The sequence below is a fragment of the Paralichthys olivaceus genome, chromosome 12, assembly GCF_024713975.1.
Source record: "Paralichthys olivaceus isolate ysfri-2021 chromosome 12, ASM2471397v2, whole genome shotgun sequence".
Classification (NCBI taxonomy): Eukaryota; Metazoa; Chordata; class Actinopteri; order Pleuronectiformes; family Paralichthyidae; genus Paralichthys; species Paralichthys olivaceus.
In genome coordinates this window covers 15,971,650-15,997,297 of record NC_091104.1, presented here as the reverse complement: position 1 = coordinate 15,997,297, position 25,648 = coordinate 15,971,650, and the positions used below count along the sequence as shown (strand labels likewise).

The 25,648-nt window shown below is 43.0% G+C and overlaps 1 protein-coding gene across 13 annotated transcripts in view; it reads right to left on the bottom strand.

The window, feature by feature from the left end:
• The window catches only part of esrrb (estrogen-related receptor beta), a 46,345-nt gene extending 20,910 nt beyond the window's left edge, over nt 1–25,435 (bottom strand). The window contains exons 1-6 of one of the 13 annotated variants that reach the window (XM_069535486.1): nt 25,231–25,435; nt 23,181–23,316; nt 21,473–21,509; nt 17,889–17,957; nt 7,718–8,127; nt 1,910–2,035 (exon numbers count right to left, since the gene is read on the bottom strand). In XM_069535486.1, the coding sequence (XP_069391587.1) occupies nt 1,910–2,035; nt 7,718–8,114 (523 nt within the window). In that variant the 5' untranslated portion in view covers nt 8,115–8,127; nt 17,889–17,957; nt 21,473–21,509; nt 23,181–23,316; nt 25,231–25,435. Of the gene's footprint in view, nt 1–1,909; nt 2,036–7,717; nt 8,128–17,888; nt 17,958–21,472; nt 22,029–23,180; nt 23,317–25,230 lie in introns of those variants that run through there. The other 12 variants (XM_069535487.1, XM_069535479.1, XM_069535480.1 and 9 more) reach the window with 12 other exon arrangements.
• Between the last annotated feature and the right edge of the window lie 213 nt (nt 25,436–25,648).

Here is a 25,648-nt window from a genome sequence, read left to right as displayed (position 1 = left end):
TATAAATCCAAATAAAAACAGAAATATCTTGATTTCCTCTGGAAGTCTTTAATATTGTTGAGATATAATGATGGGTTGAAACTTCTGTTTCATTGGGGGGCAGCACTGTACTTTGTTGGAGCTGAGGAGTTATAATTAGGTGACTTTCCATTCAGATACAATGTGACCTTTCTGCAGTAATGAAAGTAAGTTGCAACCTCAGTCACATGAGCGGTGACCATCTCCACACCCAGGGCCCGAGCATGGCGTTGAGCCGATGGCTTCATGGAGCTTACAGTGGCCACAGACCATGTGTCTCTCTCTTTCCATTTTACCCTGGTGACACTGCCTCGTGGCTGAGCTGACGCAAAACTGCACCTCGCATCCCTCTGTTCGATCGTGACGAGCGGGTTTAATCATTTGTGAGAGAAATCAGGATCTCTGGCTACACCTGCACAAGGCTTCAATCAGTCTGTGACAATAGTTGCAGAGGTTGGCAATGACAGTCGCTATGTAAAAAAGGGAGGGTCATTCTTATTCTGGCGATGTGCTGAACACACAGAAGTGTGCATTAGAACCTCGGGCTTAGCCGAAGTCTGCATATTTGAGTTTTACACTCTTTTAACTCTGACCTGACACTGGTCATTCATTTATAGCCAAAGCTCCATATTTTTGTAGTCTCTTATTCTCCAAGATGATATATTGGCATAAATTTTTCATCAGATAGTAATGCGATTACTCTGGCTTTCTGGCACTGAGGCTTTATCTGGCTGCATGCAGTCCAGGGGATTCTGTTACTGTGTGGAGATCCATACGGGCTGTGACTCCGGCTTCAAGTGGCAAAAGGATATATATGCAACTATAAATCCTGCTCTCCGAAGAATAATGAGAAGAATAATGCTGGAATATATATATACTCTAAAGAGTTTGACAGGGAATTGAAAAGGTGTATGGTTTTTGCAGAATTTCATCCATCGTTACATCTTCTGTCTGCTCGTATTTATATAACTAAAAGAGAAGAGCATACTTTGCACAGCAGAAGCACCACCTGACCCACACTCATCAGCACTTGAGGAAAGGAAGAAAAAAATAAAATAAAAACATCTTTCCTTACAGAATACCTAAGCTGCTCCCAGAGGAGGCTTGAATAAATACAACACTGTCACTTCACCCCCCCGAGCCACATATCTTTCATTATTCATTTGTCTGGCCCTTTTAGGAGCCACCAACAAGTGAGGAAGAGACACAGAGAGTGAAAGAGAGAGGCAGGTGAGAGCACATTCACTAATACAACGGGATAAGAGGGAACGGATAGGTGCCTCCCCCAGAAGAGCAGCCAAGCCTCGGGGTCTCAAGGAGCTCCGTCTAAGTCTGCAATATAGGAAGGGAGGGTGGAGGGGGGAAAGAGCCCCAGCCAGACAAATCCATCGGAAGCATGTTTAATTGTCGCTGAATTCCCTGCTGGTGTGACTTAAAAAGAAAAAAAAAAAAAGCATCCACAGGAAGAGAGCTGAGATGTTCGGAAAACATTTAGTGGATCAATATGCCGGGGAGAGCTGAGACTGTGTGTGCTCAGGGACCTGGCCCAAGCCTTTCCTGGCGGAATACTGTTACATTTCTATTACTCAGACGGCGGGATCAACCTATTCAGCATATTTCTGTCCCCAGCTCAACTGCAAATTATTTACTGCTGTGTAGGTAGGAGGGGGAGGACGGAGGGGCCGAGAACCAGCGTCTATGTGCATCTCTCACTCCGAAATGAAAACATTGTGAGTGTGTGATGTCCCAGTATTCCACTATTCCCCTTATCGCATGAATGGAGGTTTTGTTTTTGCATAAATGTGTTTTTATACCAAAAATAATATATATAATACATACAGTGCTGTTATGTGTATCTTGTGGATGCAGGAATAATAAAAAATGTTCTTACTCTTCTTACCTTCTTTGAGCATCCCCACTTTGAGGCATTTCATGAAGCGACAGGCCTGACATGATTTGCGTCTTCGTTTCGTGATCTCGCACTCGTTTGTGGCGGGACAGCTGTATTCTATGTTACCTGAGAACAAGAGAAGGAAGAAGAAAACTAGGTTAGCACCTGCAAAATCGATGAAGGCCTAGAGTATTCAAATTCAAAGTAAAATGTTGTGAAAATGTTCAAATATGGGTGTGTAAAGGCATTTCTCCAGGCACTAAAGGGAACCCAGTGTAACAAACACCAGTGTGTACTCTCTGTGACATCTCATGCTCTACAAGCATGCACGGCCACTTGTTAATCATCCAGATTCCTAAAGAATACATTTCTGTGGTGTGAAGGTGGTTCGGGCGTCCTCCAGCGAGTACAGAACCTTCCTGGAGGCTACAGCAGGAGGAGGAGCTGGAGTACGAGGTAAAGTTTGGTGGTGGAGGGGGTGGTTGCAGGCAAAGCTCCTATAGTCCTCCAGGACCCATAAGTAGACACCATCCTGGTCCAGCACTAAATTGGCCTCATTAATTCTGTGCGTGTCCCCTCCGGGCCCCGGGGCGCAGGATGTGTCCCCCTGCGCTCAGAGGGGCCTGCCGCGGACTCAATAGCGAGCTGGAGAGCCACACGCAGGCTGCCCCCGACCACTTTACATAATACTGCAGCAGACCCAAACCTGTTGTTACCACTGTTGCCCATTGTTGACTATTTACATAGTGTACAGGCAAGAGGCCTAATGCATTATTCAAGTGCAGCGTCTGATTCCAGGACGGAGCAATGAAAGAGTTTCATTGCTGCACAATAAAAGAGTCGGTTCTGCTCTACTCTAGCATTAGCTATAGAAAGGACAGGATGTGTGAGGCACCTCCTCCGCTTCTGTGCGACTCCCTGCATTTTACTGTATTCGGAGGGTTTTCAATAAAGGGTTTCAGTGTAATGGTTCCTTCAGCCTCCTCCTTCTGAAAGGGCTTTCAGCTTTAAAGCGTTTGACATTGATATTTTTCTAAACTTTTCTTTTAACCCCAGATTTATGCCTTTGTCAGTATAGCACAGAAACAGATTATTGAGCGATGTAAAAATGTAATTTAATCATCATAATTCCAAAAATACAGCTTTTCTCCTTCCACTAAAATACATGCAGGTAACAATATTTTTTTTCCGAAATGCAACATCTCCGTTTGTATATTTTTATTTCTCCATCTGACAGACACAAATCCACACACACCAACATCCTGCAGCTGTTCCACCTCTCTGACCCTCACTCCATCTTCCTGTGCGGAGAAACACAAGGCTGCGTAATATTCCTCCGGCGTCCCTCCACTAGCCCTCCAACACCCTTTGACAACTTATGCAATTATGTTAACATTATTGGACAGATCAAGCGGAGGCTCCCAAGATGTTATAAATAATTAGAAATTCCTCCTTATATCTGGGTTAGAAATCATTATGCTAATTCTCCTCATCTCGTCGGGATTGGGGTAAATAAAGGTGTGAGGGAGTCGGCTGATGAGCCCTGATTGTCTTTCCTCTGTCTGCTCTCTCTGTTGTCGTAGCAGAACCAGACCATAATAATCCTAACCTATTTCCCATATGCTGGCGGGAGGGATAATCAGCGGCAGCCCCAGCGATGGAATCAATTCATGGAGGCCTTTTTGGTTAGTGTTCACATTATTCACGAACCAATCAGCAAGATGTAATGGACTAAATAAATATTTTAAAAACATGGAGTTTGATTGTGGATCTAAAAAAAATGTTGTTTGAACTTAAATCACTTCGGTATATAATTTCAAAAGCCCAGAAAATAGCCACTGCACGTGCGTGGCATGGTTTTGACCGCAGTTGACCCTGTGCGTCCCTGAGGAAGCTTGTTTATGGGTGGTGTTGGGGGGAGGGGAGATCACTACTCCGCCGCCTCCCCTTCTTTTCACAGGGGTGCACAAACCACACCTGGTGGCTTACTAAGAGAGGAGTCAGCCCATTGTCATTGCACACGCCAGATACACATAACAAACACACACCGCTGAGCTACTGTGTCCACCTGTTCAACACTACATACACATATATATATATATTAGAGAGTGTTAGTGTTCATATAGACACAGTGAGTCCCAATCTTGATCTATAGACAGATTCAAATGCAATAAAATAAGATAAATAAAAGGAGAGATCTGATTCAAGAAATCTGTATCCTCACTCACAAAAATAAAACATTAGAATTTGCTATGATCTGATTGACACCACATAAGAGCTAAATTTACTTTGGTTTAATATCTGATGCTGTTAAATGTTTGTTTGCATCAGTGATGTTTGGAGTAACAAGCCTATAATTTCATTTATGGTCAGTCGTCAATATGTCAAACTTTTCATGTCATTTATGCTACATGCTAAATACGTCTGCAATTTATATGGGTAATTACAGATGAGCCCTTTAATGTACTTGTTAAATGAAAATGTAATTAAAGTTATTTAAAGTTACGTATTTAATGATTTTTTTCAACTTAACTGAGAGAACTGAACTAAACTGAACTGTGTGCTTGTGACTCTGAACAACTAATGTACGTCTCAATACAGAGGGACATGTGAGTAGTGATTTAAAAAGGGATTTCAGGTTACAATAGACTGAGACGTTTCATTTTCCTGTTCAGAAATGATGTCTGGACTCGTAGCTCAGAGAGTAATAGCATTGTGTGTGTTTCACTTTCAGAAATGAAGCATACTGGCGTGAACCCCTTTAACCCGAGGGCCATTCTCGGGTTGATCCGTCTTTAGAGAGGTTATGGTATGGTTACCAATAACATTACGGAGTGAAGGCAGAAGAAAAAGATTTCCCTCCTTCTTCTCTTGATAAGTATCTGTCTCAATCTATTTTATGGCTTTTCAGGACCCATGCCAGGGCACAGAGGGGGGAAGTCAGGTCTTGTAAGTAAATTACAGTAAAATGGCAGGTATTTCTCATCAAAATCTAAACTGACTTTTACAGGCTTACTGTCAAGGTCTATTACTTCATATAAAAAGAGGGCCACCGAGTTCAGTTGGTTTTTCGGGCAATTTTACACTCGGGTTCAAAATGAGAAGAAAACACGGTTCAATAAGAGATTTATGTTTTTGATTGGTGGGCCATGTGACGAGCAGTGATGGGGGGGGGGGGTGATTAGGGAGCACTGCAGAAAAAGGGTGGGGGTGCTTCTGGGACAGATGGAGATCCAGGTAGACATTAATTTGGACCCGGCCTTGACTAATGTAACCGTGTCCACGAAAGAGTTCAGGGGGCTTTTCAATGGATGAGCAGGTGACACAAGATGGATTCTATGGAAAATGTGGAGGCATTATCTGAGGACGTGTGGCCAGAGAGGGAATTGAAGCAGGTGCAAAGACAACCACGATTACGCTGGACTCTTTTACAGAGGGTTATTTAAACGCAGGTAAACCTTCTAAAAAAGACAAATGACTTCTCTCCCATTGCCGGTAGAGGAGTATGCCTTTCTGTATTTTTCCCCCAGTGAGTCATGTTCAACCGTAAACTCTCTCGCCTCGCTGTCTTGCCAGATTAGCGCATTTACCGGGGTGTCACGTTTCCATCACTGCCTATCGGAGCCATTTAAATATCTACTGCTGAGTCATCTGACCCTGGACTGCAGGCAAAAGCTACATGTTGGCAGGTGTCAGTAGGTTTTTTGCCCAGTGGAAAAGGGGCTTCAGTTAATTAATGCCTAAATTGTAAAATATATTTTAGATACAAAAAACTAAACAAAATGTCTATCTTTAAAAGAAAAATGCAAAATTCCCAATTTAGAATTTGCTGCAACAACAAGAAAGCCCCAGTTACTCAAGGTGATAACAAACGTGTCATGTCCATGGTTAACATTAACTGGGCTTAGTTTGCCCTAAGTGCTATAGAACAATGTGATAAAGGGCTGGAAAAGACAGCTCCTTTGTTTTCTCCTCATTAGAGAGGGTCGTCTCACACTCCACCCTTGACTGCCTCGTTATTCCTTTAATTAATCAGTTCTCATCAACGGCACCCTCTCATTCTTTTCAAGGGCTCTACATCCCCGCTATTTACCTCCTCCATTTTCCTCCAGCGATCCTGCGTCCGTTTCTTTTTATCATTTCGGAAGGCTTCCACTCCCCCCCACCAAAAAAAGTCCCTGCGTCCTCCTGCCTCCTCTGCCTGGGACCCCTGTCTGATTATTATGCCATTAAGCCTCTCCTCCTCTCCTCTGAAAGAGCAGCAGGGTCCCTCTCCAATCTAAAGAAGTCCTGGGTTTTTTCTTTCCCTCCTTTCCCTGAAATTACCCGGCGACGCGTGCCTGAGTTTCTAATTGGCATGCCTGTCCCTGGAGACGGCCCCCTCCCTTCTTCCTAATGAAAAGCCTCGGCCTTAATTACACTTTCCAAACGCTGATTGTTATTGACAAAACTCCTGTGGCTCGGACAAACGACGGCAGATTAGCTCCATTACAGGCAGCCCTCCAAGAAGAGAAAGAGAGGGATTTCAAATCGACAATGCAAAGTGAGGGGGGAGAAAAGAGGAGCATTCTTTTTTTTTTCTCCATGTACCTTCCTCTTAATTGTTTGGGCCATTGCTCCACTTAAGACGCCTCTTTCTTCCCCCGATGCCTCTTTTCTGTTCCATTATGTTGCCGTCAGTGTACTTTTAGTCAGCGGACAAAAGCCCAGTTATGTTACTTGAGAGAAAATGTTCATCTTTTGTCAATAGACAGGATTGCTGATGGCAGCATGGGTAAATAGGAGGATTTGGCCTAATGCTTTTGTTTGCCTGCAAAAGGTACATAGACTGTCTAAAGCTGATATGGCTGCAACGTCCAAAATCAACACCTCACATCAAGACGGACACTCTACTCTCCATAAAATGATGTGGTGATTAAAATTTACTGAAAGCAGTGGATACTCATTCAGTTTCAATATCAAGTTCCTAATTTTCATCCACTCTTAATCATCTCATTTCACCGTAACCCAACCCTCTGGCTCATCTTACCTATTTTATCTAGTTTTTCCTCTGCATGTGTTCCACCAGCAGAGCTTGGACCTGAGCAGCTGTGACTGTTGTGCGGATCTTTTTTTTTTTTTTTTCCAGGCTCAGCGATATCTCCGTCTTCCTGATTAATCTGGAGCGGAGCGCACAGTTTCACAGAGGGGGGCCTTTCATTGCCTCTCTAATGAGAAGCTGTGATACATCATGACTCGCAGATAGCCAATCGCACCCTAGTCCCCAGGCGTGTGCACACACACACAACAGGATTAATAAAGCACATTCTCTGAGCCCCCCCCAAACAGTCCCTGCACTCCACAAAATCTGACCTCTGAGTGATGATGTCATGTCCATCAGACACCACCAACCATGACAGATGATGTCATCATAATCTCACTAGTCGTCTGTCCCATGTCAAATAATTCCTTGTTTTCGTTCTTTTTTTAAGTCAAGGTGAACAGATCTTTTTAAAATCCAGTTATTTTGATAAAAAGTAAGGTTGCATGTTTTTAATGTCCCTTTCATATTAGATATTATCCATTGTAGGGAAATAAATATACAAGACTTTTTTTATGGATGTTCCTGGTCTCAGGAGGCGCAGAAAACATCTTCCACACTCCAATGATTTTTTTACATAGTGAATCGTTTGGACTGATGTCCTGTTGTTGGGGGGCTAAAGGTGGCTTGTATGGAGGCTGTTTTTGTGTCTGGTGATGTGGCGACATGGGATTGAAATAACTGGTATTGAGTGTTTGCTGGGAGGCGGTGAGAGGAGGGGAAAATACCTTGTATTGTCCTTTTAAAAAAGGCTTTGCAGGCCTCACAGGAGGCCACCCCATAGTGATACCCCGAGGCTATATCTCCACAGACCAGGCACAGCCTCTTGGGGAGGGAGTTCAACATGTATTCGCACTTTATGGACGAGTCCTCCATGATGGTGCTGGAGCAGTCGTCATAGCGCTTGCGGCAGGTGCCAGCCCCGAGTCCGCTTGGGGTGAACATAGGTGGAGAGTCCAGGCCGTTGGAGTGGCTATTCATAGTGCTGACATAGCCGCCACTGGCATCTGAGTTGCCGCTGGGGCTGTGGTGGCTGACCGTGTCGATGACCGAGGAGGGACTGGACGGCTCCGTCTTGATGTAAGACCCACAGCTGGAGGGTAGGTGCCGGTCATCAGCGGCCATTCTATTCAACAGCCTGGGTGAGGTAAGGGGTGAGACACAGAGAGGAGAGGGAGGAGGAGGATGATTAGCAGAGGTCTTCAAATCGTACAAATGAATCTCATCAGTCAGGTAAATGAAAAACAAAAACATTTCTATGTGGCAGCCAACAACAGTTACAACACAAAGACTCCTTTCATTTAACTAGACAATATAAAAAATGTTCTAGTTAATGAATTAAGGGCTTTAAAATAAGATGTATTTACACATATATACTTTATATTCAACTACACACCTCAACCTCTCTTCTAGAGTAGATCTCAAAAACTTGTTGCTTTAATGCTTCAATCTTATTCAAATACAGTCAAATAAAGTGTGTTTCTGAATATAAATTTACAACTTCAAAAAGATGGCAGATGAGACATTAGACAGGTTTTTTTTGGTTTTTAATTCATTAATCATCAGATTTAAATGTATTTCATATCTACTTTTGTCCTGTATCTCTATTTTAAGTCCAATTTTCTGTTCCTAACCTTCCTCATAAACAAGTGAACCGGGGGGAGGGTCCTACTGTAAGTGCCTCATTAGCCACACACCATGGCAGCTGCAAACATGCTTCAGTGTACAAATACACACAACCACACACACAGTCGCACACAGACAGAGAGAAAGCAAAGCGAGAGAAAATGTAAGTGCGGGAGGGATAGAGGGAAGAAGAGAGAGCACTTGAATATAACACACAGACACACACACACAGAGGTGCAGACACAAAGAGCGCATCACAATGGGGGCATCTCCATAGTTTAGAGAGCTAGGTGGACCTTGGCTTGTCTCCTTGAGTCAGCAGTCAACCAAAAGGAATCAGGATGGCAAGATATTGACTTTTTCACTGTCTGCCTAATAACTGTATTTTGGAGTACATGCAATCCGATGCTGAACCGTGTGCAGACTAAAGTGCAGCCGTTTGGCTGTGGCCACAAAATGCACTCTGAAGCCTTCTGCATTAATCTATTTCATTCTTGCTCTGTAACCTTTAACTTCAAATTGCGACGAGGGGCAGAAAACTTAGCCTGGACACGTTCAGCTCATTTTTCTGTCTGTAAATAGAGTGAAGCGAAGAGGTGGACTGGGGAGATGGATAGCTCGATGTATTGGGGATGCCGTGTGGACACGGTGACCTCCTTGGGTCAAGGCGAGGTCACACACTTACATACGCACACACCCCTTTGCATTGGGTACCAGGGAAGGGGTGAAAGGTCACCTGCACTTGCCTGCATTAACAAAATTGAGCCTTGCATGGCTTATGCAAATGCAGGCACGGGGGCTCCCAGTGAGTGGCAGCTAGACAGCCCAAGTTATGCCTTAGCACATTAGTTCAATTAGCATATTGCCAACTAATGGTAATGTTTACATATTTGACATGTCAGTTTACCGTCAGCTCTGAGAGAGGGGGGATGTCCCCTCACTGGATCTGTCAGGACAGGCAATAGCTGCCTGTCTCAGACTGCTTCAGAGGAAACCGGGAACGAGAGGCCTCCGCTGTGTCCCCTATTGGTCCGCCGCGCTACCTCTTGCTCTCTGAGGCTGATTTAATTGTGAGGGTGGGTGACGGAGGGGTTCAGGCCCAGAGGTCAGTGGGTCAACCTTATTTTCTCACCCTGGCTTCTAGGCCCGTGGAGATGGGGGTCAGCGTGTCAAATTAAATCTCATTCCCGCGTTTCCTTCCCTGCTGTCATGTATATTCATCGGAGCTCCAGGTGCCTACCACTTCTGGAAATTCACAAAAAGGTTAACTGCTAAAATAAATAATAAAAAATGCCCCCTGTTAAAACCGGTGACCTTGTGGAATAAGCCCTTTGCCTGAGTACTCCTGGAATTCTTCTTACGATATAAAGCCTCCGCTATATAAAACCGATACACAACTACCACTCCGCGGGACAAAAACACCGTCCGACACACTTATCCTTTAGTTCCTCTCAATTCAAACAAAGCATAAAATATGTTAATATTAGCGATGACATTGTGGGACTTTAGTCAGATTTGCTGTTTTAAAAAATTACCCACTTGTACTCTTAAATGTCCTTGCAGACAGAAAATTGAAAAAGTGAATCAATTTCATGCCTCTCTAAAATAGAACTTCCCGCTCTTGATAATGAATGCAGATTGCATCCCCATAAATTAATGCACGGCTCTGTGTTCATCTGCTTTATGTTCTCGGTTTCAGATGGATATGTGCACCTGCGCGATAGGGCACCTGCACTTGGCTTATTAAAGGCTATATATTAAAACGCAGGAGCACAAGATGGCTCCATTTAGCTTTTATTTCACAAATTCAGAGTAAGCTTAACCCCGGTTCAAAGGCCATCCTCAGGGTGACACTTAGCATAATTGCATAACGTGTCTTAACTGTTTCTCCTCCAGCTCAATGTGGTCATTTATAATACATGTGCTGGCTAGAATCCCCTTAACTCATTCTGCTATGACACATCATACCACTGCTATGCTTATGTTTTTAACAAGGCTGCATATATTGATTAATGATACTGAGGGAATACTAACCACTTGAACCTGCCGTATTAATCAAAAATATTTCTATAAATATTCGTAATCTCTAATGGGACAGGTCCAATTTAAATCTATAAATACCATTGTATAAGAAAATGAATTACGAACATTAAATAGTTTGACAGCAGCAATGGTCCCGATAAATAATTCACTATGTGGGGCAGGTGCTAATTAGCTTGTGTGCTACACAGACAGGAAAGGGTCTGCTGAACTAACTGAGACTTGACGCTGTAAAATCTATAGTTCTCTCTGTCGTACTTCCTTCCTCAAGGTAAGAGCTTTTCAAATTCTGCTGCCTGGCCGACCAAAGGAGCAGCGCTCGTCTAAGATACAGTATCCCTCCCCTTGCTCCATCCTTTACTCCCCCTCTCTGTTCCTCCTCCTTTTGTTCCCTTTGTACCGATCAAAATTCATGCTGAGTAGTGGGTTATGGGCCCACAAAGGCACACCGCACAGTTTGGTTTTAATCTGATTCCGACCAGCCCTCCTAACAGCATTTCAGATCCCTAATATCATTCCACCGTTGCTGCTGTGACCAGGATTAGCTGGACTAATGATCTGGCAGCTCATCTCACACTTGCTGTTCCTCGACTTTGAGGGGAGAACCGAGGAGGAGAGCGCTTTCCCTCGCATCTCGAGACTTCCTCCCGCTGCCAGCAAGACTCTGAACGTCAGGTTACTCTGTCGTATAAGAATGCAGAACATTCAGGATGTAATTGAGCCAATTTGTGAGTTTTCCTACTGAGAGCTTTCTGCTTCAGGGGAGCCTTAACTGTTCTCTACAGTGTGCTCCCTTTTTTATGTGTATTTCACAAACCTGCTCGCTGCAGAGCTCAAACACTGAGTCGATTCTTGATGTCCTTTTACCTCTCAAGGCCACCAGATGCCAAAAAACATCATTTTCTAACATTTGCTAACCTCATCCCCGAGTGTCACATCCCTGCTACCTGATCAGACTGGGTAAGTGGAAGGGAAAAAGGGGCGCTGGGAGTGGGGGTTGACATCTGCAGGCAGGGTGATGGTGATATCAGATGCCCCAGTAGGGGCAGATCTGTCTGGAGGGCCCCAGGCGATGTGGCCTGATAAGCCACTGGCCCCGGAATCAGCGCTGGTAGGACGAACTCAATTAGCTCCTGACAGACCTCCTCTCAGCCCGGCTCAACCTCGTCGCCACAGCCACAAACTACTGGCAGCTGCCATGCTGACCTCTCCTCCAGGGGCCACTGCCACCTCTTACCGCTCCGACACGCAGCCAGGGACTCATATTTGGGAGAGCGGAGGAGACGCATGCTGAAAATGTGCACAGCCCAAACTAAGTAATACACAGACGCTTGTACACCACCAAGGGTGCTCGGTGTGCGTGCTCTCACAGGGGATAATGTAAATGAAAAAGCACTGGGGGCTCAGGGAGGGGAGCTGGGCTGGCCCTTGGGAGAAAGTAGGGGAATGGAGATTCCAAAACACACTTGAAATATGGACGATGCCTTGTGTCCAACTGTTTCCAGGTTAATGACCATCAGGGGAATCTGGGGCCAAAAGACTCTTGGGGCAAACTGTGTCTGTATGAACGCTGCATGGACTATCATAAGTTTGTGCTGCAGACAGAATATGAAAATCTATGTGTGTCTGTATAGGGGGGGTTGGTTGACGGCTGTGGTTTGGTTGGAGGCAAGCCCGGCACTCCATAGGGACCCATTCTAATCTATGAGGGAGAGGCCCCTAATTTTGGAGTTTCTCATTCATTAGTCTACTCTGGCAGCGAGAAGATGGAGCGGAGGGGGTGGACCTGAAGGCAGGGGAGGCGCCTCTTTATTAACGGATATGCCAGACACTCTGGAGAAGCTGACAGAGATTTATGATGTGCAGATCTATGGAAGCAAACAAAAGGGAAGTTGAGGAGACAGAAAAACAGGAAAAGAGAAAGTAAGCGATACATGCAGGGCGGAGAGAGGGGAGACAGACAGAGCGTGTTTATCGTACCGATGGAGAGCGAGAGCCCCGGATCAATAGTCCATAGGCTAGGGGCACGTGCAGGGTTACCACTGGGGGGGGGGGACCGCGCTGCTCTGCGGCTCGGGCAATTAAGTTTTTCAGTCTCCAGAAGAGGATTATATTTAGCTGCACCACAGCGATGTCACTGAAGTCTTTATAAAGCCATGAGCTCACTCCACTACAACAACATGAGCCTGTGCTCCAGCGGCACCACAAGATAGCGCTGGCCAAGAAGCAGATCACATCTATTGATCTCACCCCTCCCGCTCCTTCCTGTGCTGGAGATGCTGCTGGGAGGAAAGCGAGGGCCTCTTGTGATACAGGCTGTTTGTCTGACGTAAACTGTCTGGGCCGCACAGGGCAGATCCAGTTCTTATAAGGGGCTGAGTTCAGGATGTTGGGAGAGACAAATGGCTCATGATAGAGCTACCGTCAGTGGGGGATGTGAGAAGCTGCAGTGAACTCTGGATAATCTTCGGACATTCTCCGGAGGGGCTGTACGTGAGAACGCAAATGTGAGTGAGAGTTTCTCCTGCCAGCCCCCAGTATAAAATGCCAGGATGGGCACTTCTTAGAAAACGGCAGGAGATCCTCCAGAGGATTCACCGCAAGCGACTAGGAGTGTTGATAACACATGACAGAGGGTTTTTTGTTTAAAAAAAAAAAAACACTCCGGAGATTTCTGTGGTGAACGCGTCTGTTCAGAGAATCTCCTGCTGTGTTATTCAGATGTGAAGGGAAAAGTCCAGAATAAGTCCAGACCAAATTGTGTGGAAATTATTGATGTTGAAAATGTCTAAAGAGTTCCCGCTTGTCTTAACTACCGACTGCAGAGCGCAAAGAGTTTAAATCTTCTACACAGACCCAGCGGGGAAGCTCCCTGCAGAACTGGACAGCTCATCACACTGTATATGTAAAAAAGAGGTTCAGTGATAAGTCCAGCCTGTCGAGCAGCACATTTGGGATCAAATTTCTAATTCGGCTTTTCATTAGAAAAGATTAGTTTCCATTACATCCATTATGAGGCAAGACCATGGTATAATTTAACAACACGAATTTACAATGGCTCAAGATAAGTAGAAAAAGTAATTATAGTCCAGTGCTGGGAAAAAAAACTGTTTCTGATTATAGACATTTGAGTGTCTTAAAATTCTCCTGCAGAGCTTGTGACATTAAGACGACTGGTGTGTGTAATGACATCAGACACAACCTGGTGTTGTGTGATACATTAGTGATACACTGGCGGCGATATCACAATACATTCTCTTGAAACCCGAGGCACAGGTGGTGGATGTTTTTATTTGAAAATGTTCTTGAATTTCTTGATGTGTTGGAACATTTTTTATGTATCATCCTCTGCACTAAAACCAGTGGAATGGGAACGAATGTGTGGAAACATAAGGACCTCTAGGATTTCAAAAGACAATCATGAACGCACAGGACTTGATGACGCAATGTAACCTAGCTTCACCACTTTTCTTATTTTACATTTAGCATTTTGTCTGTCGTCCCTGTGTCTGTTCTTTCTCTGTCCAAAACTGACAGAAATAAAGTTTAAACATTTTTTTTTATTTCTGACGATTTAATTTTTTACTTAAAATATTACTTGCGATATTTGAATGATATAAAAAGTCAGTATGGATTGTTTATTCTTTTCTGGCTATTAAACTGTGTGAAATTGAACACAGCCAAAAAGGCAGTTAATTTCTCCAGTGTATTCAAAACTTTTCTATAATTATCTTTACTTTACAGATTAACACTGCAGGAATTATTCACAAAAGTTTTGTGTTTTGAGGTTTTTCAGGTGAAGTTTTGTTTAGCTGAGCAAAAACAATTAGTGGCTGTTCTCTCTAAATTTGTAGGATCTGTCAAAGATCCAAGAGGCCAGTCAGAGAAAGGATATTCCTGACTTTGTTTTTCAGTGTGTGTGTGTGTGTGTGTGTGTGTGTGTCACAACAAAGAGAGACATATTATTATAAAGGGTTAAGGCTATTTAACACAGTCCAGTGTAAATCACAGGTTTAGACACAGTGACTGTGCGTACAGGGGGACGGAGACATAGAGCCATGCATGAAATTACTTCATTAATCTTCTTCTGATAGGCTGGTCTTGTTTGGGGGGGGGGGGGGGGGGCTCTACCTGCTTAAAACAAAGAGCTCCATAAATTATCCTCTTCATCATGAGGAAGAGCCAAATATAAACAGACAAACACACATATACACACACACACACACACATATATATATATATGTATAAAAGTCTAAATTAACAGGCCAAAATTAGCAGGTTTATCAGGTGTCCGGGATAATTCAAACACAATCACGTGTGTAAATATTGGCGCAGGATCACACTCAGTGTTTAATCACGGCACAGCGCTGAGTTTCAAACAACATGCATGATACAGCGTGATCATCAAGTTAAAATCAGACTTCATTTCTAACATTTAAAATGTTGTTTTAGACACATTACTCAAACGGCACCAAAATGAATTGACGTTGCTGAAAACGCTATTGCTCCGACACCGTCTAACACAGTCACAGCAGTAGCCTCCAGCTTTTTACAGGCTCATCTCTTCCAGCATTTGCCATAAATAGTGCTGGTAATAAAAAGGCGAGTGGGCCAAACTGATTTATACGCTGGTATCCACCACCACACCATTCAGGAATAATTAAACTTTGGGGGTATTTCCTGAATTAATGCTTCTTCTTTCAGGGCGGAGGGGGTGTTGGTGGGGAGGGTGGGGGTGGGGGGGGGGCATCTAAACATACATGTTCACACAACGTCTGGTGTCAGCGGACGCACTGGGAGGAAGCGAGGGAGGGAGGGAGCGAGGGAGGGAGTCTCCAAGTGGCAGGTTCAACAAGCAGCCACTCGATGTGACCATTCCATCTCACTTAGTGCTGTAGGGGTTGACTCATAAGGAGGCGTTTTAATGTGACCAACAAACACGCACATAAGCAATAAGTAGTATAGTGTAAAGGCAGGGAAGCAGAGGGGCATGCTCTGACACACACACACACACACACACACACACACACACACACACACACACACACACACACACACTTTTAACTAAAGTCATCAGAGGAAGCTACTGTATTAATAAAGTAAAACATCCACAACAAAAAAAAATGAGACAAGCGCAGTTAGTGTCTAATGAACATTTTCTCTATCTAATCGTTTTCTGTAATGGAGAGTCAGAGCCAAGCTATTTCTTCTATTTATTTCTTTACATTTATTTTATTTAACTGTCGAAGTCGAACTGCTGAAGGATTAGGAGCGAAGAGAGTGAGGACAGAGGTCAGGTAACCAGGCAAGCTCAGGCACATGAAAATGAATTAAACAGATTCAACAGCCGATATTTTAATAAAGGAAAAGAAACAAAACAATGTGTGTGTAAAGCAAGAATCAGTGTTGAAATGTAAATTCCACGTGAGTTAGCAAAGGAATTCAAAAGGAATTCATATTTGGTGTAAGCATTCACCATTACTTTATGATTCCTGGAAAAAAATTATTCTTAAGCACAAGATTTAGTGTTTGTGTCATGTAAAATGTAATTTTTGGTTATTTCTTTAATATGAGCGATGCATATTTGACATGGATCAAGAGAAACACATACGTCAATATAGATGCCTATTCAGCAAAGAGAAAGTAGGCCTGTGATGGCTGGCTTTGTGCACACGCCTGTTAATGGCTGTTATTGGTCACATCTACTTCCCTTGGGCAAATTAGGGAAGAGCAATAGTAGTACTAGCTCTCTGCCTTTCGCTTGTTCTCTCTCTCTATCTCTCTCACACACAAACACATCCCCAACACTGAGTCTTCACACACATCGTTTTTTTAAACTACAGATTGTGTTTAGACAAACAAGCCTTAAACATTAGATCGCAGCTTTCCACATGGACCGATGATTTATTTCATTTTAAACAAAGCTTGGTGTGAAAGCTGTAATGAGTGCAGGGCTGAGCGGTGCCACCCAGACGAGACTTGGTGAAGCTGTCAGTGGGAATCAGAGCTGCCCCGGTGACGGAGGGTTTCAATATTGATTTCATAAATAAACAAAGCTAACCATCGATCCTAATGTTATTTTGCATTTCAATTACTGCTCCGAAACATAACCTTCAAACAACTGGCCGCTCAATACCAATAGCCTTCACTGATAAACACCCATATGGTTACCCACCTACATCACATTTTCTTACCGAGTGTGAACTAATGGACCTGCAATTTACTCCAAAGAGTTTTTACGAGTCAGAAAAGACGTCACAAAAATAATAATGGTTATGAAACATGATCGATTCAGCAAACACATCCAACTTTACTTTTAGAGTTCTCAGTTTGATGACTTCTTGAAACTCATTTACTTCCCTACTACAGTTTACAGCTTTTTGTCAAGTGCATTATCATGATAGCAGCTCTTTTCTTGACTCAGTAAATTTTCTCAACTTCTATGCTCTATGCTGTGTGTGTGTGTGTGTGTGTACGCATGTGTGCGTGTGTGTGTGTGGAAATGAAGAGGAGCCCTTCAATGTGGAGCAACAGGAAGAAGTGCTGACGCACCGTGTCAGTGATAGCACTCTGCTGCCACAAGGGCATGAGAGCCCACGTAGGCTAGCATTATCCTTCTTGACTAATGGACCCGGTTATTTTTAAACAGATTCTCACACTGCGGTGGAGGTGTCCAAGGTTACCATGGACAAGGAATCTGGAGGGACGTGTGTGCGGCGACGGTCGGTGGTTTTTCTGTGCAGGTGGATGCCGTGAAATGGGTGCGGTAGCTGAGGCCAAACATCAGATGGCGTCTTAAGACAAAATGTTTCAACAGTAAGATCTTCCAAAATGTTCTGCAGTGATATTTGTGTCATGTTGGTTGTTATGACTAGAACAAATACTTGCAATGGGACTATTTCAACACAGATTTTATACATAGAATTCCAGATGAATGAATGCCAATAAAATATAATGATATAATTTATATTGCATGCTTCTCTTTTTTCCCCAATTATTTACCTGGGTGATAAATCACCCGGGGGTGGGGTCTGATGTGGCAGCTCAGCCTCAGCGCTAACAACAAGCATGAACCCTGAAAGCTCTGCAGCTACAGAATAGTGAACATCCAGAGAGTGTCAATATACTCTGCATCCCCCATTTGGCCTGGAGAGGGACAACATGCTCCCCCCTTCCCCCCGCTCAGCCTGAGCTGAGTGACATATTTACAGTGAAAGTAATGATACTAGATACCAGAAATGAGAGGGCTCCAGCGTGGCCAGTGGACTCAGGAATCTCTCTAATGAATTGGACAACAAAGCCCTGTTGGTATAAGGAAGAGGGATTTAGAATTGGATGACAGATATAATAGAATTTCAAAACATTTGGTTTTCTTCAGCAAAGAGCCACACATCCCAACACCTCCTGAAAGCTCATGGGAGATGTGTGTGGGAGTGGGACAGGTGGTTTGGCCGGTCACTGCAGCCACAGAGGCCACTGGCTCCTGGCTCGTAGCGGGGGTGGCCGTTCTCGGCCAGGAGCCTCTTCTGGTAATGTATTCTGAAACCAAATTACCGTAAGCTGATCCCATCTGGATAGTGTCTGTGCGCGGCTGCTTTGGTTACCCACCACTGCCTCTAGCCTGCGATAGCATCTCCATGAAGACAGCAAAAATCTGATTAACCCAATAACAATGAAACACTTGGTCAAAGAGCAAAGAGCTTTTAACTTAAGATACACTAATGCAATTCCCTCGCCTTGTTTTCTGAAACCTAATAAGAATCAAGCGGACGGACTGCTGGATAGGGTGTTTTCAGGCCTCTAATGCAGCAAGCTGGGAATGAAGTCAAATAAATTGAAATCTAATTCATCATTGTGCGATAACTTCTTCCTGTTCTGCTGAAAAAATACATTAAAGCTCCTATTTCACGAAGGGAAACCTGGACGGGGTGGTGAGTTTACAGCAGTGGCTCAGCCCAGGGCTTTAAGGGTGTTGATGGAACATTTAAGAGAAGAAACAAGTCACATCTCAATTCGCTGCTGCTCAAAACGCGCGCTTGAGTGTGTGTGTGTGTGTGTGTGTTTTTAAGCGAGCACGGAGGAATCAGTCCTCAGCAGTGGCTCACTTCTGAGTGGCACAAACAGCTACTGCAACACAAGATGAACAATAAGCTTGTCAAACTCGTACAGTGAACGACTCGTCTGGCTGCATGAGCCGAGGAGTAAATAAAAGGTGGGTTGCAATGGGGAACATATAAATGGTAATGTACGAAATTTGAGCAAATAGTGTCTCTTAGTAATCACTTCCATGCACACGCATTTCTAAATACTGTCACTTTGCAAAGAGACCAGACGAGTGTGTCTCTCTATTCTGTTTCAGTGTGATTCCCAGACTGTAGCGATGCCCTCAGGACAGTCTATAGAGTTTACACAGTGACGATTCCACAACAGCGCTGTGCTAATTACACGGAGCACGTACAGTCTTCATAATCCTCTCACCCAAGCATCACGGACACGTCCGGCCCTGAATGGCTGCAAACACTGCTGTACAATCAGCAGAGGAGAGCCACTGCTGAGGCAAAGTGAACAGCTCACTCGGAGGAGGAATTCCACAAATTACTGGTTGTTACTGAGTCAACAGGAAACACTAGTTCACCGTGATCATTTCTACATAAGCAGTTATGAAAGATTATTAGTTTAGGAGGTGGGAGAAATATTCCCCTAGATCCACATTTTACCAGAAATAAATACACAATACATGTAATTATAAGTTACACATCAAACAGCTGCACATAGCTCTGAGCTCTTTCACTGTTATTTTAAATGTTACTTAGATGTTGGGGAGGGGGGGGACACCATCACTTATTAATCACTAACTGAAATAATATTGCAATTGAAATATTATAACAGTATTATTTGGGTAACAAATTACCAAAGTATTGGTGTAGCATTAATGAATTAATATTACTGAAGAAATGAATATGTAGAAATGTATGAATTTAACATTTCAATTTCATAACTTAACAAAGTTAACGCGATAATATTATCTCATAATGTTTAACTTTATAAAAATAATATAGAAAATGCATCACTCTAATTACAGGGAGACAACATCAACTCAAACTAAGACATGTTTAAAAATGATTTTACAACACAACACAGAGAATGTTTTAATGTTTAAATGCCTCTGTCCTCATTTTATTTAATATGATTTTCTACATTTGATGGAAACTGCATTTGCAGGGAAAATAACAGAAAAGATTAACAGCTTCAGTGATTATTTTGCATTAATCCTGGGCTGGTGCAACAAACTGCTGATCACTAATTGATAAATATAAAGTTTGTCTTCAAATTTAAAGATATGTTGAACAGAAAAATATAAGCACACTTGAACTTATCCACCTGACTTGTCGCAGTAATCTCCACTTTGTTTCTGCTGTTTGTATAATTTTATATCAAGTAAAAACTGAGAGAAAAGTAAATTTTATAAATACATATTAGACAAAGACGCTAAGGAGAGTCTCAGATGTAAGTGTAAAATATTAAAATGTTTAGATGAGGATTTTTTTTGAATTTGCAGTGATTAAAGCTCAACATAAAGAAGTTCTAAGAACAAATGGTGCAGAAAAACAATTCACACATACAGAATTCACAACTTTACACTGAATTATTTTCACTGGCTGTATTTCTTTAAAATTGCTGAATGAAATTGAATAATCGTGAGAACATGAAAAAACTACTTGAGAGAAAACAATTAGCCATATATGTAAAAAAGTATTAAGTGTGTAATATGGAACATTTCTAGACAATTTCTAACCAAACCCTTTAGTGGATAAAAATTTTTATCTAAATACATCTGACTGGTTTTCACAAATCGCCTTTTCTGCATTCATAACACTTTATCATGAATAAATTAATAAAATATCAAAAGACCAAAAATATCCATGTATTGCAACACAAGCCTAGAGTTAGAGTCTTGGTTTTTCAAACATTAATATGTGTTTGAAAATACACACATTACAGGCATTGAAGTAAATACATATAAATATATAATACAAATAAAACAGTTGCCAATAAGAATAAAAAAATTAGCTGTAATATTATTTATTTTTAAACAAATGTAAGGTATCAATGGATTTATAAAGTTGTAGTGCCCAGACTGTCTAAGCAGCCTTGCGCGCCGCTGTCTGCATGGGACAGACCTTCTGAGGCTACAGGCTCCTTTTATTTGTCTTTGCCTGGCTGCACATATCACAGTGTGTAATTCATCCTCTCCAATTCCACGGATTCCCATTAATCTCATCTCCTTAAAATATTATTTCCCCTCTCCCCGGGCGGCCACCTCTATAGGAACAAAGCCATCAGCAAACAAGCTCCTAACACAACCGGACAGATACCCCAAAAATTCTTTAGGAAAAAAGAAAATTACACACTAAATCAATCTGCCATGCTGTGAATAAGATTTGTAAAGACTGGCATGCATGATGGATTCACAAAATAAACCTACACACTCACAGTTATACCTGCCCTGTTGCTCTTTACTGTAAAAGACTACATGATTCAAAAGCCCTTAAAACAATGATCAGGGGAAAGTTTACGAAAGTGAGAGGAAGACAGAAAGAGAAAAGTACACACTGCTAAGACAGGAAAAAGTTCAGCGACTAGACTGGAAGGGTTTAAGGAACAAATAACAAGAACAAGAGGAGCAGGTGAGGATTAAAAAAAGACTAACAGAAGAAAGAGAAAGACAGGGAAGAAGAAGAAACAAAAGTACATTGCAGCAGAGCGGTTAAAATGAGAAGTGAAAGAAGGAAAAGAAAGAAAGGAGGTGCACCTACTGGTTATGATAGCTGAGAGGGTCTGGAAGACAAAGTTCTGAAATGTCCATCAGTCCAGTTTTAGCATTCCAGGAATGAGAGGAAGAGGAAAGAGAAAACAATTGAGACCCGCTTCTTCCCCCAAATGACAGCAGAGCACCCTCAGAGACAAGAACGCTGCCCAACAGCCCCTCCGGCACCGCACCCCCCCAGCCTGCACAGGTATGCTGGACTCTGATGGATTGAGTGGGCGCGTGTGTGCTCAAGCATGTGTGTGTGTGTGTGTGTGTGTTTATCTATATATGTGTGGGTGAGAGAGGAAAAAGTGTGTGTCTGAGTGTATGTAAGTGAATGCGTGTGTATGACGGAGGGAGAGAGGGAGAGAGTGAAGAGGGGGGAGGGACAGATAGACAGAGAGGTAAAGGGGGGTGAGAGGGAGAGAGAGAGAGGGAGAGAGAGAGAGGGAGAGAGAGAGAGTGAGAGAGAGAGAGGAGAGAGAGGAGCGCAGGCAGGCAAGCAGGCAGGCAGCGGGATGAGCGCTAAGATGGAGAGAGCATGAGAGTGCGAGCGAGAAGAATGACTCTTTCCATGGTCGGGATGGGGCTCTTTAAGACTCAAGGGCTTGATGAATATGGAACAGCTGCTGTTGGCTGGCTCCGAGGGGCAGGACTTAAAGCGACAGAGGGGCCGGCGGAGCACCAGGGAGGAGGGATCCAAACATGCAACGCTCAAAAAAACACGCACACACGCACACGCACACACACACACACACACACACACACACACACACACACACACACACAGACAAAACAACCTATCACATGAACAACATGCAGAGATGCAGCTGGGAGAAGAGTAAGCACACAAAGTTTCCCATCTCAATTAAATAAAAATGAAATGTACAATTGTGGATGTGAAAACATTTAAATTCTAAGTTAAATACAGATTATTATTGGGAATCTGTCAATGCAAGCTTTTGTAAAATAATAAGAAAAAGTGAAATAATTATTTTCTCTTTATCTACTTGCAGAAGATTTTAATTGTGTTCAAATCACTTTCATTATTTTCTTGTTGATTTTAGAGAGAAATGCACTCAGCCACATCTTTCAATGTACACTTGTGTTAATATGCAGTTTTTATTAAAGCCTGTGGAAATCCAAAGCAATTTAACTTCACACAACAACAGCAGAGAACTTCACCAAGCAGCTGACATCCCACAACTTGACAATAAAGATTTTAAAAAGCAGGGGAAAAAACCTCATGCATTTAAAGATATCAAAATGTTGCCTCTGCTGTTATAAAACACGTCATAAAGTAAAATCCGACACCAGCCTCGGCCACACCACAGAATCTCCTGCAAGCACTTCACTTTCAAAAAAGAAAAAAAAGAAAAAAGAAAACCAATAGCTTTCAGAACACCGAGGACAGTAAATGTATTTATTGAGCTGTGTCACTAGCTCCATTTGCGCGTGCTACATGTGAGGGACCATTGTGAACCTTTCACCACCTGTGAGAGATGATCTCAAGCCATAACTCATATTCTGGAAGCCCATCATACCTCTAAAGCAGCGGAAAATCCAGCTCTGTCTTCCTCTAACCCCAGCTTTAGAAGCGCCTGTGTTTCACTGTTGATCAAGCCCAGTAAGAATGTCGAGAATGCAGATACCATTTCACAGTCAGTGAGGGTCTCCGTGTTACTGTATCCCCACATTATAAGAGCGGAGCTTACCATGGCATCTTATTGGAGAAACCAGCGGTCCGACAATGGCCGACACTTGGCTGAGTCGAGCGGCGGGGGAACAGCGGCTTGCCCACTTCTCAGAAACTCACGAGGTGCCTGACAACCGTCCTCATCAGCCACTTGGCTAAAAAACATGAGTGAGTGAGGAGGAGTTGAGGTCTACCAGCAGAGTAATGCAAAAAAAAAAAAGAAAAAAGAAAACCGGTGTGTTATATATGTCGCTGTGCGCCTCTCCAGTTTTCTCTGCTGAACAGGAACTGTATAACCCCCGGAGAGGAATCCGGTTCCATTCATGGGCTCACGTTTCTATAATCAATGCAAAAACATCACGCAATCCCTATTGATCATCACAGGCCTATTGATGTGCAGCAATAGTGCCTCCACAGTGGCACAGATCACACAGCATCTGGTCTCTTTTCTGAGGCAAAAACAAACGACTAAATAAATGAGAATCTGACTCAAACACCTGTCAGGTTAATTCCTTAAAGAGGAGTTAAATCAACTATCAAACCAGGCTCTCAGACTTCAAAACAACACTGCGCAGAAAGTGGAACAAATGGAACAAAAAAAATATATATATATATATATATATATATATATATATATATATATATATATATACGCTGTACTCTATGTTGTTCATGATTACAAATATGAGTAAACTTCAGAATAATTATAAATTCAAATTCATAGCTATTCAGTCAAGTTGTAAGAACTCTACTTTTCCATGTGTGGGGTAAAATCTTTTAAAATATTTCAAGAAGATTTCAATTAAATAATCCCTCATGTAGTGCGAAATGTGTCGTCTCACATCCAAGTAATAGTAACAGCTGATCCAACATGTTCAACATACTTAAACCACACAGAGGTGATACTCTCTCATGACACCTGCAGTATCTCTCCTGTACACGTCCCACCATGTTGATAACTGCTCCCATTTGATAAATCACATTTCTGCATATTTTTTTCCTTCCGCCTCCCCCATGCAGGATTTCCTCTGACACACACCATGTAGACTTATGAAAGCCCCCGCTGCTGCTGCTGCTGCTGCTGCTGCTATCGTTGCTCCTTATCAGTTCAGTTATGAAAAAAAAAAAGCCACGGCGTGTGACAGTTGATTTGACAGGAAGTGATCTGATACAAATAAAGAATAGGGCTGCGCTGGGCCAACACTCGATCATTCATGGCGTGACAAAGTTAGTGCAACAAGACGATCAGAAGAAAAGTCTGTGTTGATGCAGTTGTACTGTCACATTTTGAAGATGTTGTGTTAATGATTTGACATTTCTGGTTTTGTGGCATCAAATGCATCTGCATTTTATTCACTCTGCATGTGCATGTGTGTGTTTAAATGTCCTGTATATGTACAGGTGGTGCAAATAGAAAACTTTAAATAGTGAATTGACTTTTCAAATATAGTTACTTTAAAAGTCTTACCTGCAGAGATTTGAAAATTGTTTATATGTGAGACTGAGAAACTACATTGATCAGACTTAAAGACACACAACAACCAGGTTTTACATGAGGTTGAAGTTAACTACTACTGAGGGAGCCGAGGAACAGGAAACCTCAGATTGCTGATGTCTCAATGAAGATACTAGTGTTTTGTTTCATTTTAATCATAAATGTAACTGAGGTCTGGTGGTATGAACATGTTTGGCCTGAGAGAACGAGCAGGATCCTCCCAAAGCACGTTTAAATGTACACTTTTAATATTTAGCTCAACCTGAGAGTTTCTCTGAAAAATAAACAGACACGGGCCTTAGAACTCCGTGGGCTACATTTAACCTTTTCATGCAAACAGTAATGGTCAGATCGATCACGTAATTCAGTCACTATTCCCACAGGAAGACGTACACAGTTGCACGTCCGCGTGCACAATCGCACATGCCTCGGTTGAAGCTGAACCGCGTGCACATGTACGCAATTTTAAAGTACAGCCACAGGTGCGTAAAAGCTGCGTTTTAAAAACAGCGACAACATGTTAAATTTGTGTGGAGTGTGTGAGGAGATGATGATGGATGTGTGGTGTACTTACTCGGACAAGTCATGTCACATCCCCGGCTGAGCACAGCGGTGTGAGGCGGGGGGGTCTCCAGGTTGTGGCTGCTGCTGCTGCTGCTGGTGGTGGAGGAGGTGGTGGTGCTGTTGGTGTCAGTGGTGTTTCTGGTGCGTCTGAGCGCGCCGCTCCACTGTCACACACCCGCAGCCACACTGTCAACTCCTCCTCCGGCGCGCGCCCTGTGCGTAAAGCAAACACCTCCACCGGCTGCAGGACCCGGGTGAGCGGGGTCAAGAGTGATTCAAAGAGGGGAGTAAATATAAGCCTGATACAAAACAAAAGTTTGGTTTATAATGACTTTAACTCCCAATGAATAATAAAATAACATCGAATTTTGTGCGTAAATTTAGTTTTTTTGATATTCGACTTTTATTATTTTATGTCAGGCTAATAA